This window comes from Lytechinus pictus, chromosome 16, assembly GCF_037042905.1.
Source record: "Lytechinus pictus isolate F3 Inbred chromosome 16, Lp3.0, whole genome shotgun sequence".
Classification (NCBI taxonomy): Eukaryota; Metazoa; Echinodermata; class Echinoidea; order Temnopleuroida; family Toxopneustidae; genus Lytechinus; species Lytechinus pictus.
In genome coordinates, this window is record NC_087260.1 from 9,936,718 (window position 1) to 9,950,874 (window position 14,157).

At 36.1% G+C, this 14,157-nt stretch overlaps 1 protein-coding gene across 1 annotated transcript in view; it reads right to left on the reverse strand.

Annotated features, from left to right (window-relative positions):
• The window catches only part of LOC129278864 (uncharacterized), a 96,255-nt gene that overhangs the window by 18,018 nt on the left and 64,080 nt on the right, over positions 1 to 14,157 (reverse strand). The window contains exons 24-33 of the mRNA XM_064111200.1: positions 12,803 to 13,057; positions 12,328 to 12,582; positions 11,394 to 11,645; positions 9,025 to 9,279; positions 8,552 to 8,806; positions 7,001 to 7,255; positions 6,343 to 6,594; positions 4,574 to 4,816; positions 3,305 to 3,421; positions 1,583 to 1,710 (exon numbers count right to left, since the gene is read on the reverse strand). Coding sequence (XP_063967270.1) covers positions 1,583 to 1,710; positions 3,305 to 3,421; positions 4,574 to 4,816; positions 6,343 to 6,594; positions 7,001 to 7,255; positions 8,552 to 8,806; positions 9,025 to 9,279; positions 11,394 to 11,645; positions 12,328 to 12,582; positions 12,803 to 13,057 — 2,267 coding nt within the window. The remainder of the gene's footprint in view (positions 1 to 1,582; positions 1,711 to 3,304; positions 3,422 to 4,573; positions 4,817 to 6,342; positions 6,595 to 7,000; positions 7,256 to 8,551; positions 8,807 to 9,024; positions 9,280 to 11,393; positions 11,646 to 12,327; positions 12,583 to 12,802; positions 13,058 to 14,157) is intronic.

Consider the following 14,157-nt stretch of genomic DNA (forward strand, 5'->3'; position numbering starts at 1 on the left):
TTGAATGAATGCAGAATTTAGTGTTTTGTATGATTCTATATGATATCTGAGGGTGACCCCACACTTTTGGCCTGTACTGTACTTCGTCTACAACCAGTTCGTCTACTATTAACCATTTGGTTAAGTCTTTAATATTGCCATCTAGCAGAATAACAATTTTTCTACTGTGCAGTTGGGCTATGCCCATTTTTATTATATCATGGGTCTATTATGGTTACTCTCGAAATTCCTGAGATTGAAATAGATTGCGATCAGGAACAAATCTAAAGATGGATTCAATATATTTAGAATTCAATCTTACTAGTATTCAATTAAGACTTTTGATTTGTCCCTAACCACAGTCTGACTTTTAATCTACGGAATTTCTAGAGTAGCCGACCTGTATATGGACCAAATCGTTAAGTGACAATGTGAGAGATAAGAATCAGGCGAAGTGGAAATTTAACTCGGCCTTGGCTTAGACAGTGAGCATTATATATCAAACGGTAATTTAAACATCATACATACAAGGATTTAGCCCAAAGATATGTGATATTAGGCCATCCGAGAAGTTTATCAACTGCTTGTAGACTTATTCAAAATCAACCACAAATTATTTAGCAGCATTTTTTTCAGAAAGTGGAGCCTTTTGTATGGTTTTATTGGATTATTATAGGGACAGTACAATAATCAGTACCTTCTTCTTTTAATTCAATTTTGTCTTTTATTTGATTGTATTTCATTGTTAATTGTATGTTATTTTGATGTATTCTTTGTAAATATTGTACATACTGATTTTTTTTTATCTCAGGGGCCCTCAAGGACAAAACGATATAATAACCGATACATGTATAAGAATGAAATTTAGAAAAAAAAACCGATAATGATTCTAAGTGAATATTAAGATAAGTTGGTTGATAAAATTGTTTAAAGAAAAGGAATTATTTTTTAAATAATAATAAAATAATGTAGGATTTGCAGAGTTTAACGTATCCACCTTGCTAGTTGCTCAAGGCGCTCCTATATAACCCCGACTAAGCTAGTCTACCGATTCCAGTGCGCACAGCTTTTTGAGGAATTACTTCACAGTCACCATGGTCACTTAATCCTGAATTCTTGCAGCAAGTTGGAAGAAATTTGCCGTATTTTAATAAATGAATTCCTGGCAAGTTTTTGCCTTACTTTTCATCGTACTTATTTACGGTACATCGTCAAGCACTTAATTTCTTTTGGCGTTTACGCTAATTTGGCAAAAGCTGGACCCGCCAACCCCTGCACGCACACACACACACACACACACACAAACGCGCAAACATACCCAATCCCACACCGACACAAACTGACTAGTGACGTTGCCCTGTATCATACTCTATTTGCACATTTGGCCTAGCGCCTGTGTCGGTATGTTGTTTTTTGGTCTGATTGGGTCGGATCCCTAAAAAGTAGCCAAGATACTAAGCATATCAGTGCCGGTTCCGCCTATATATTTTGCGAAAATCTGGGGGAACTTGCCCATGTAAAAATAGAAAATTAAGGAGGAGTGAAAAGATCGAGAAAAAAAGATACAGAGGAAAAGACGTAATTAGGTCTAAAAGAGACATACCACGACTATGAAAGCATTGGCGACTTCTTGAAATTCAGGAGAATTGGGATCATTCAACTCGGCCGAGAATTGATACTCGACGTTGTTCTCCGCGAGGGCGGTTACTTGTACTGTATACATGTTCACAGCTGCGAAAGAAAAGTTCAAACAATGTTAATGGGAGCATTTATAATTGCGATGATAATAGCAATAATGACAATGATAAAGATAATGATATTGATAACAATAATAACAACAATGATAATAATAGAAAAGTAATGCAATGTTAACGTAATATACACTTTCGTCAGCGCTGTAAGAGTTCCTGAAATGCTTGGAAAACAAAATAAAATTAAAAGGGAAATGTTAGATCTGTAGTCTAATTTTGAATACTTCTACTGATGGGGAATTTTATATCATTGACAATGATACTAACTAATAAAAAAATAAAATAATGATCATTCTACTGAAGATTACGATGATGATGTAATGATACAAACCTATACAAAACATGGAATAAAATAGTGATCATACGAGTGAAGACGATGGTGATGAAAATTATGAATAAAAAATCGCACAAACATAACGCTAAGACTGATAGTAATCAACGTAAGATATGATTGCATGACACTTTTCTAAGAATATATACATGTATATATATATATATATATATAGTTGTTTTCGGGTTCACTGAAACAATCCATGTGTGTGTGGGTTCAAGCCAAGTTTAATTAATAGGTTTCCCAGCATGACTCCACAGGCTATTTGATTATTCAATTCTCCCTTCCCAAAGTTAAACAAACGCGTAAATCTTTTTAAAAATTCTATTCGTTAAAATTTTGGGCCTTTTCACACGTGAATCTTGAATCATCATTGTAATGATTGCAATTCGTCTTTAGAATCATCGGAACTTTTCCCGCTCACTCGAAAACTGTGATTTGAATTCGAATTCCCGAGCACAGTCGGTATGTGTCCTTGGTGACTTTTCAATCAAAGCACTGCATCGCTATGATGAGTGCAAAACAATTGTATTATCTACGGAAGTGCTTAAACGGTCATGTAAGCTCCACTCCCCACAGATGTCGTAGAAGTCAAGCCTTTCACACGCAAAATTTGTACCCTAATTTGAGTGAAAATTAACTGGAATTCACCTCCGGAGTAGAATTTAAATTCTTGATTGTGATTAGCGTTCGTGATTCTAATCATGTTCCAGGTTGGTTTCAGACGTGCACTAGAATCATCATTCAAATTACGAATTTTTTTCCGTTTGAAAGAAAGGCGGTTAGTCTCGCCTCCAATTAAAGCAGAAGGGAGAAAGAGATTCACCGCTTTTCCAACGTTGGTGGCGGCGTCTTCAACATCAATATCTTAAGTGTCCTAAATGTTATCACTCACGACTTGTATATAAGTACAATAACCTATTGCATAAATTTTGGCATGAATTTCATGTGATGTCAATTAACAACAAAACCTCATCATAAAACACTTCGCCATAGAAGTCATCGGATGTCATCCTATATCATTATTTTATTATTGTTATTATTATTTTTATTATTATAATCGTATATACACACACACACGTATATATATATATATATATATATATATATATATATATACACACACACACACACACATGAAATCATCAATTAAATTGAAGGGGACTGCCATCTTAAGGTTACATGAAATTGCAGGAGGCCTTGACAGGAAACGGGAAAGATGCTAAAAGAAATTACATCTCACCTGTGCAAGAACTGTTAGCACCGTTGAGTCGAATGAAGCCGGTTGCGCATTGGCATTCCCTCTGCACACAAGTTTCTGCTTCTCCGCACTCACCATCGTTTACACACCCGGGTGGAGCTAGGCGAGATACAGTAATGAAGAGGAGATAGATGAAAATATTATATTTTGTGCAACGCCTACTTAGCTTTATGTACGCGATCAATTGAGAGGTTGAATGTCAAATATTCATACCGTTGCACCGTACTGTCCTGAATGCATCGTCCATAATTTACTGTTGCACAGTCAGGAATAAGGTGACGTTATTAAAAAAAAATATCAATCAATGCGTGTGTAATACGCAGGAGGCTTACTGGCTAAATCAGATCAGATCAGATGCGCGTTTGAGGGATTTTTGCTTTTCGCTTTCAATGATTCTTATTTTCTTAAATGAACATAGGAAAAAATTGAATATTGTTCGCTATTTTGATATCTTCCGAAGCGTTGTACAACACAAAATAATAGCGAATATTCTTATAGTGCGACATTTCGCATTCGGCGAAAGAAGAAGACATTCTATATTCAGCTCGGCTACGCCTAGTTGAATATAGAACATCTTTCTTCCACCTTATGCGAAGTCTTGCATCATCGCACTAATTCCCATTCGCTATATTGACGTAAACATTTGTGGCTAAAGTATCTATCCATGTTTGAAACCTCAATCAGTATACATAATTTGTTACTTAGGAGATATGTGTGGGTAATGAGGAAAATGTAATTATTAAGATTTCATTATCATAATAAAAGATAATGTATAGGTGAAAAGCGGGGACGTCACTGTCATTGCATATTCATGATGAATAGCGTATTGCTTATTGCTATATTTCACAATCCATTATGTGGGAGCAATTTTAAAGTTTTTTTTCATTTTATTTCCTATTTATTCAAATCGTGTCCTTATCCAGTACCCTTTGACAGAAAGTGACCAAAAGTTATCAGCAAATTGCTCAAATCAATCGAAATGGGGGGGGGGGGGGGTGTTTTACAAATATATACGTGTAACTTAAAGTCTTGCCTAAGGCGGACGCGCACGTAATAAACGCGCAATCTCATTGATGGATACTAAGTGGCGCGCATCCTCTCATTTTCTGAGCATGATTTGACCAATGTGGTGATGTTTTATTTACCACACGCCACTTGAATTTAAGTGCGACTCTAAACCACACTTGAATCTTTGTGAAACACCCCCCTTGAAATCGTAAAAGACACACCTTTTTTCTCTCATGCACTTACCCGTCACCAATATAACGAAGGTACATGTTGCCATGTTCCCACTTAAATCTCGCGCTGTGTATGTGACAACGGTCTGGCCTATGGGGAATGAATCTCCGCTGTTATGACTCAAGTCCAGTGTCACGTTTCCGGAATTATCAGATTCGATGGGCTCGGGCCAATGAACTGTTGCTGTTTCAGCTCCGACCTCTGAAGTTTTAGTCTGAGCGGACGGGCAGTTGGTGATGACCGGGGCTTCATTATCTTAATACAAAACACGATATAAAGGTAGAACAATGGAGTTGCAACTAATAATTATTTCATGAGAAAGTCTTTAAAAATCAAGCCTTATCGTCATATATATATATATATATATATATATGTTTGTAGATCGTGTACATCAGTGGTGGATCCATGGGAGCCATTTTCAATATTTCTAACGTGAATATGCCTCTTTAACACAAGTGTGCCCCCCTTGGAGAATACTGGATCCGCCTCTGGAGTACATTAACTTTAGCTTAAGTTTATGAAATCATGATATCTTAGCTGAAAATAACAGAAATTTGTTGAAGATCACTAAAAATGGAGATCAAAATGATCAATACAATAATAATAATAATGGTGGCTACTTATATATAGCGCGTAGGTCCACCTTTCGGTGCTCATGGCGCTTCAAGCAAAAGAAACACAACACACAACAACAATAGAAAACGAAAAAGAATAAAATTTTGAATTCTCCTGAATAAACACATTTTTTCTAACTGTTAATGGGAGATCAAATAAGTTTTCAATAGAATGTGTACTCATATTCCTTTGAAAAAAGAGCCGATATTTTGACGAAATGCTGTGCTTATTTTGCCCATTTCTCTGTCATTACACATTTTAATCTACATCCATTTGGCACATAGGCCCTATGTTTTCCTTATACATAGAAACACAGGTGTTGTCATTTTATTGGATTATGTTTGAACTCATTTTGAGATCATTACCACGCCTGGCATCTACTTCTAAAATTTTAGTTTTATTTAAAACATAAGAATGCAGCTTGACAGCTGCCTTTGACATTTTTTCACAAATAAGAATAAAAGTACTCAGGCTAATAACATATAAGCAAAAGACAAAGTCGATACTTACAATCACTATTACATACATATATATAGATAAATTTCAAATAATATATTGTATAATGCTAATGTAATATTAGTTCAGATAATCTCTTTGGAAAAGTGCGTGTTTGATATAAATCAATCACTTTCAATTTTGCTGGAGACTGAGAAAAATTGAATGGTGTTTCAATATAAAATTACAAGAATTAACATGTACATTGAAAACAATTAAGTAAAATAAAAGTTGTTGTAAAGCAGTTCTAAGTAAAAACAAGCATATGTATTGTTTTTGATAATATCAAGGTTATTTGATGCCTTCAGTTCATTCGGCTCCCATTAATACATCCATTGAGATGTTTCGCTTCATTAGTTTTGAAGCCCATAACCTTGGCGGTGACATGAATACACTGTGCGATTTTAATTGTATTGTATACTATATAATAATGATAGTGGAAGCTTCCTTGGTATTATCATTTTCAACGAATAATTCCATGCATGGACGAGCTTTTTTATCAATAAGCGAACAAAAATGAAACCATCTTCACAAATATAATAATAATAATAATATATCTGTAAAGCGCTTAGAGACGTCGTTCCGATGTGTTAAGCGCTATATAAATGCGGAATATTATTATTATTACAAACTTTTCCGAGAATTTGTAAACTTAAGAAAAAGCAACATACCACTGACAAAAATTGAAAACATGCATGTTGCTACGTTCTCGTGGGCATCAATCGCTCTATAAGAAAGGGATGTTATTCCTAGTGGAAAGTTGCCGCCATTTGTCCCATTCCCATTGAATGTGAGGTTAATGTTTTGATCCAAGTTATCCATCACAGTAGGTTCGTCCCATGAAACCGTAGCGAAATCCTGGCCTGGATCCGTGCTAACAGACTGTGTAAGTGGGCAATCGTTTATTACAGGCTCTTCGTTATCTGGTCCGAAAATGAAAAAAAATGTAATTGCATATGGCACGGTGTCTTCTGACATTGAAACATATGAAAAACTATGGTCTAAAGTTGTGGTCCAACTATGGAAAGCCAATTGTGACATAAATACCTAATATTCGAGGTTCCATGCATCAGCTCATATCACTCTCAAATCATCTGCCCGGAAGGATAAATAAGACAGTTGTCTTCAACATTAAAGAATCGGGATTTTTTTTTTTACAATTATCATTATCATTAATATTATTTATATAATTATCATTATTGTTTATATCACCATCGCTATTATTATTATTATTATTGTTACTACTACTACTATTACTACAGAATAATAAACACCAAACAGTGTAATTAAATTTCAAAATGACTTTTAGTACGTAGAAGATTCGCCTACCGATCACCGATATGGTGAACATGCAAGTTGCTTTATTTCCAGCTATATCTTCAGCTGTATATGAAAGAGAGGCAATTCCTTCGGGAAAATTGTCAGGATTGTTCCAGTCGCCTTCTTCATTGAATGTCAGTGTCACGTTATCAGAATTGTCCGTTACATGTGGTGCAATCCAGGATACCTTAGCGTAATTCTGACCAGTTTCCATGGGAACGCACTGGGAAGATGGGCAATTTTGTATTACCGGCTCCTCAGTATCTGCAAAAATATAAAAGAATCATGCTCCAAATACAATGTATTTTGAATGTACGTAGAGATAATACCAAATGAAAATATGGGCCCTGTCTTACGAAGAGTTGCGATTGATTCGATCAATCTCAACTACATGGAAATCCACTATTGTCATAAATGTTGTACCAAAATTTTGCACAAACTTCTTTTATAAACAAAATAAGCAAATCACATTGTCAAAACAATAATGTGTTAGTATACATGATATCAAGAAAACATTTTGAAACAAACATACATTTTAGATGTTGACGTGGCTGGCTTTCCATAGTTGTGATTGATCGGATCAATCTCAATTCTGTATAAGACTGGGCCCAGCTAGGTTTCCTCAATAATTTGTTATTGGATTCGTCTTTTTGCTGTGCGTATATGGGAGGAAAAACATGTCAAAAGCTCTTCGAGCTTTTGATATGTTTTTTTATAGTTGCTTTTGAACTGCCATCCCCAAAACCAAGAAGGGTCGCACAAAAATGAGTTATGAGCTTGGAAAAGTACAACCTAAGTTTTACCGGTAAAGTGGTGTATAAAGTAGACTAACTGGTCATAATTGTTTCTCCGCAAGTACTTGATTGAATGTAGAGGAAATTGAGATAAAAGTTCAAAGATTTAGAAGAGAACGAGTTTTAAGTACGGGATTAACTCAAGCAATAATTTTTGCATAATGTTTAATCTCAGTGAAAATTCCAAGCAAGTCCAAAAAGAAGGTGTCAGAGAGACTCTTGCATATTGTCTTTTATTAAATCTTGAATTTTGAATTTTAGATATATTAACTTCCTACTTTTTTCTTTCTGAACACCAAAAAATACTATTTTGGCTATTCACAGAGAACCTTTTATGGCGACCAATATCAATAGAGCGTTTTCGCAATCACGACGCGGCTGCTCTCTACAACGCACCAATTCTTTTGAAGATGCAAGTCAAATCACAATGGAAAGCTGAGAGGCTTTTGTCGACAGTTGGTGGACTTGGAAAGCAAATCATTCAAAGATTTGGACCGGACTATTGCAAATATGTCGTTGTCCAGAGTCATGAGACAAAAGTCTCTGAGCTCTCCATTGTGATTTTACTTGCATGTTCACAGAAATTGGTGCGTTTAGAGAGTGGCCGCGTAGTGATTGCGAAAAGTCTCTATTCTTGGTTTGGGGATGACAGCGGAAGTGGTCACACGGTATTTTCGTTCGGCTCTTCTGGTTTGACTGGAGAACAGAAAAATGGCTGAATTCATCTATCTCATTATTATTTATTATGTGGACAAGTTTTTCCTACCATTAACTGATATGGTGAACATGCAGGTCGCTTTGTTGCTTGAGAAATCTTCAGCCACGTAGGAAAGAGAGGTGATTCCTACAGAAAAGTTGTCAGGATTATTCCAGGCGCCTGCTTCACTGAATGTTAGTATCACATTATTAGAATTGTCCGTTGCAGTTGGTTCGTTCCACGACACCGTAGCGTAATTCTGACCCGTTTCCATGGGTACAGAAATGGCAGGTGGGCAGTTATGTATAACTGGCTCCTCTTTATCTGTCCAAAAAAAGACAAAGAAGTAGAGACGACATATTTCTAAAGTAAAATTGAACATAAGATTCATTCAAGAGTCACAATAGAGTCACCTTCACACAAACAATCCTCAAAGGGTAATATGCATGAGTTTGTGTAACACAGTAATGTGCATACATTCAAAGGAAGACGTACTATGTAATCGTGTTAATCATGATAATAACAGTATTCAAATGATCTACCTATAACGGCTATGGTGAACATGCAGGTAGCTTTATTTCCTGCGGCATCCTCAGCTGTATAGGAAAGATGAGTTCTCCCCTCGGTAAAGTTACCAGGATTGCTCCAGCGGTCTACCTCATTGAATGTCAGTGTAACATCGTTTGCATTATCAATTGCTTTTGGTGAAGTCCACGACACCGTAGAGTAACTCTGTCCGTTGTTTGTTTGAACAGTCACAGAGGATGGGCAGTCGTCTATAACCGGTTCCTCATTATCTAAAAAGACGATGAAATCATGATGATCATAAACCGAGTGAATCATCCTAATTGATAATGAGTCGACAAGACATTTTCTCCTGCGACGATTGCTCCGGGCTTAATTTCGTCTAAGATGTAGGTTGGGGTTATGGTTGCAATATGGTTTTATGTTAGGTTTAAGGTAGGATATAGTGTTAAACCCAGGGTTGAATTTAGTTATTCAATTCGTGTGTAGAATCTAGAGCGGAGCGATTGTCGCCAGAGCCAAAGTCGAACCGATTATGTTACTAGACAGGACCCCATCAGCATATAATCAGAAAACATGAATGCAGCAACCCGACAGATTACAAGGACGAGTTGAATTGAAATGTGTGGTCTGTCTTGAATCGTTAGGGAGTTTTGAAAATACTACGGAGACACTTTCTGGAATGTAGACAATCTATTATCAAAAGCCCTGCATGACAAAGTAGCCCTCGTCGAAAATCGGTTAATCGAAACAGCAATGTCGTCCGTGACTTTGGATACATTACATATTTGCCATTTTTGTCAGCTCAGAAGTTTACGACGATCGGCTGTCCCGGTTCACCAATTTTCGACATAGACCTCTCAGCTGTTCATTGTGATTTGACGGTTAATAGATTTACTATGTTGTAGAATTCGTAGCATTTGCGAAAACTCCCTATTACTGACAGATTCTAAGCCAGGGCCATTTGCTACATAGGCACTATTTTCGCCTTATACATAGAAACACGGGGATAGTAGTTTTATTGGATTCTATTCGAACTCATTTTGAGATCATTGCCACGTCTGGAATTTACACTAAACGACAAGTCCACCCCAACAAAAAGTTGATTTGAATAGAAAGAGAAAAATCCAACAAACATAATCCTTAAAATTTCATCAAAATCGGATGTAAAATAAGAATGACAATTTAAAATTTCACTTAATTTCACAAAACAGGTACATACACATCCTGGTCGGTATGCAAATGAGGAGACTGATGTCGTCATCCACTCACTATTTCTTTTGTATTTTATTGTAAGAAATATGATATATTCTAATTTTCTCCTCATTGTCAAGGGAAAAAACGATTAATTCATCCCTGAACAAGTGGAATTAGCATTTTTTAATACTATATGGTTCAGTCAAGTTGGTCCTTATTGTCAAATATGTAAAAAATTAAATATTGTATAATTCAAACAATAAAAAACAAAAGAAATAGTGAGTGTTGGACATCATCGACTGACCCATTTGCATTTCATTGAGTTGTGCATATCGCTGTTTTGGGAAAAATAAGCGAAACTTCAAAATGCCATAACTTTTTTTATTTCACATCCGATTTTGATGAAATTTTCAGCGTTACGTTTGTTTGATTTTTCTCTATTTATTCAAATCAACATTTTCTTGGGTTGAACTTGACCTTTAAATATTTTAGTTTTATTCACAACATACGTTTGCAGCTTGATAGCTGAATTTGACTTTTTTCACAAAACAGAATAAAAGTACTCAAAATAATAACAAATAATAAAGAAAAAAATATTGGTTCATGAAATCTCTTTTGGAAGATGTGTGTTTGATATAAATCAATCACTATCAATTTTGCTGGAGACTGAGAAAAATTGAACGGTGTTTCAATATAAAATTACAAGAATTAACATGTACATTGAAAACAATTAAGTAAAATAAAAGTTGTTGTAAAGCAGTTCTAAGTAAAAACAAGCATATGTATTGTTTTTGATAATATCAAGGTTATTTGATGCCTTCAGTTCATTCGGCTCCCATTAATACATCCATTGAGATGTTTCGCTTCATTAGTTTTGAAGCCCATAACCTTGGCGGTGACATGAATACACTGTGCAATTTTAATTGTATTGTATACTATATAATAATGATAGTGGAAGCTTCCTTGGTATTATCATTTTCAACGAATAATTCCATGCATGGACGAGCTTTTTTATCAATAAGCGAACAAAAATGAAACCATCTTCACAAATATAATAATAATAATAATATATCTGTAAAGCGCTTAGAGACGTCGTTCCGATGTGTTAAGCGCTATATAAATGCGGAATATTATTATTATTATTACAAACTTTTCCGAGAATTTGTAAACTTAAGAAAAAGCAACATACCACTGACAACAATTGAAAACATGCATGTTGCTACGTTCTCGTGGGCATCAATCGCTCTATAAGAAAGGGATGTTATTCCCAGTGGAAAGTTGCCGCCATTTGTCCCATTCCCATTGAATGTGAGGTTAATGTTTTGATCCAAGTTATCCATCACAGTAGGTTCGTCCCATGAAACCGTAGCGAAATCCTGGCCTGGATCCGTGCTAACAGACTGTGTAAGTGGGCAATCGTTTATTACAGGCTCTTCGTTATCTGGTCCGAAAATGAAAAAAAATGTAATTGCATATGGCACGGTGTCTTCTGACATTGAAACATATGAAAAACTATGGTCTAAAGTTGTGGTCCAACTATGGAAAGCCAATTGTGACATAAATTCCTAATATTCGAGGTTCCATGCATCAGCTCATATCACTCTCAAATCATCTGCCCGGAATGATAAATAAGACAGTTGTCTTCAACATTAAAGAATCGGGATTTTTTTTTTACAATTATCATTATCATTAATATTATTTATATAATTATCATTATTGTTTATATCACCATCGCTATTATTATTATTATTATTGTTACTTTTGAAAATGCAAGTCAAATCACAATGGAAAGCTGAGAGGCTTTTGTCGACAGTTGGTGGACTTGGAAAGCAAATCATTCAAAGATTTGGACCGGACTATTGCAAATATGCCGTTGTCCAGAGTCATGAGACAAAAGTCTCTCAGCTCTCCATTGTGATTTTACTTGCATGTTCACAGAAATTGGTGCGTTTAGAGAGTGGCCGCGTAGTGATTGCGAAAAGTCTCTGTTCTTGGATTGGGGATGACAGCGGAAGTGGTCACACGGTATTTTCGTTCGGCTCTTCTGGTTTGACTGGAGAACAGAAAAATTGCTGAATTCATCTATCTCATTATTATTTATTATGTGGACAAGTTTTTCCTACCATTAACTGATATGGTGAACATGCAGGTCGCTTTGTTGCTTGAGAAATCTTCAGCCACGTAGGAAAGAGAGGTGATTCCTACAGAAAAGTTGTCAGGATTATTCCAGGCGCCTGCTTCACTGAATGTTAGTATCACATTATTAGAATTGTCCGTTGCAGTTGGTTCGTTCCACGACACCGTAGCATAATTCTGACCCGTTTCCATGGGTACAGAAATGGCAGGTGGGCAGTTATGTATAACTGGCTCCTCTTTTTCTGTCCAAAAAAAAAGACAAAGAAGTAGAGACGACATATTTCTAAAGTAAAATTGAACATAAGATTCATTCAAGAGTCACAATAGAGTCACCTTCACACAAACAATCCTCAAAGGGTAATATGCATGAGTTTGTGTAACACAGTAATGTGCATACATTCAAAGGAAGACGTAGTATGTAATCGTGTTAATCATGATAATAACAGTATTCAAATGATCTACCTATAACGGCTATGGTGAACATGCAGGTAGCTTTATTTCCTGCGGCATCCTCAGCTGTATAGGAAAGATGAGTTCTCCCCTCGGTAAAGTTACCAGGATTGCTCCAGCGGTCTACCTCATTGAATGTCAGTGTAACATCGTTTGCATTATCAATTGCTTTTGGTGAAGTCCACGACACCGTAGAGTAACTCTGTCCGTTGTTTGTTTGAACAGTCACAGAGGATGGGCAGTCGTCTATAACCGGTTCCTCATTATCTAAAAAGACGATGAAATCATGATGATCATAAACCGAGTGAATCATCCTAATTGATTATGAGTCGACAAGACATTTTCTCCTGCGACAATTGCTCCGGGCTTAATTTCGTCTAAGATGTAGGTTGGGGTTATGGTTGCAATTTGGTTTTATGTTAGGTTTAAGGTAGGGTATAGTGTTAAACCCAGGGTTGAATTTAGTTATTCAATTCGTGTGTAGAATTTAGAGCGATTGTCGCCAGAGCAAAAGTCGAACCGATTATGTTACTAGACAGGACCCCATCAGCATATAATCAGAAAACATGAATGCAGCAACCCGACAGATTACAAGGACGAGTTGAATTGAAATGTGTGGTCTGTCTTGAATCGTTAGGGAGTTTTGAAAATACTACGGAGACACTTTCTGGAATGTAGACAATCTATTATCAAAAGCCCTGCATGACAAAGTAGCCCTCGTCGAAAATCGGTTAATCGAAACAGCAATGTCGTCCGTGACTTTGGATACATTACATATTTGCCATTTTTGTCAGCTCAGAAGTTTACGACGATCGGCTGTCCCGGTTCACCAATTTTCGACATAGACCTCTCAGCTGTTCATTGTGATTTGACGGTTAATAGATTTACTATGTTGTAGAATTCGTAGCATTTGCGAAAACTCCCTATTACTGACAGATTCTAAGCCAGGGCCATTTGCTACATAGGCACTATTTTCGCCTTATACATAGAAACACGGGGATAGTAGTTTTATTGGATTCTATTCGAACTCATTTTGAGATCATTGCCACGTCTGGAATTTACACTAAACGACAAGTCCACCCCAACAAAAAGTTGATTTGAATAGAAAGAGAAAAATCCAACAAACATAATCCTTAAAATTTCATCAAAATCGGATGTAAAATAAGAATGACAATTTAAAATTTCACTTAATTTCACAAAACAGGTACATGCACATCCTGGTCGGTATGCAAATGAGGAGACTGATGTCGTCATCCACTCACTATTTCTTTTGTATTTTATTGTAAGAAATATGATATATTCTAATTTTCTCCTCATTGTCAAGGGAAAAAACGATTAATTCATCCCTGAACAAGTGGAATTAGCAT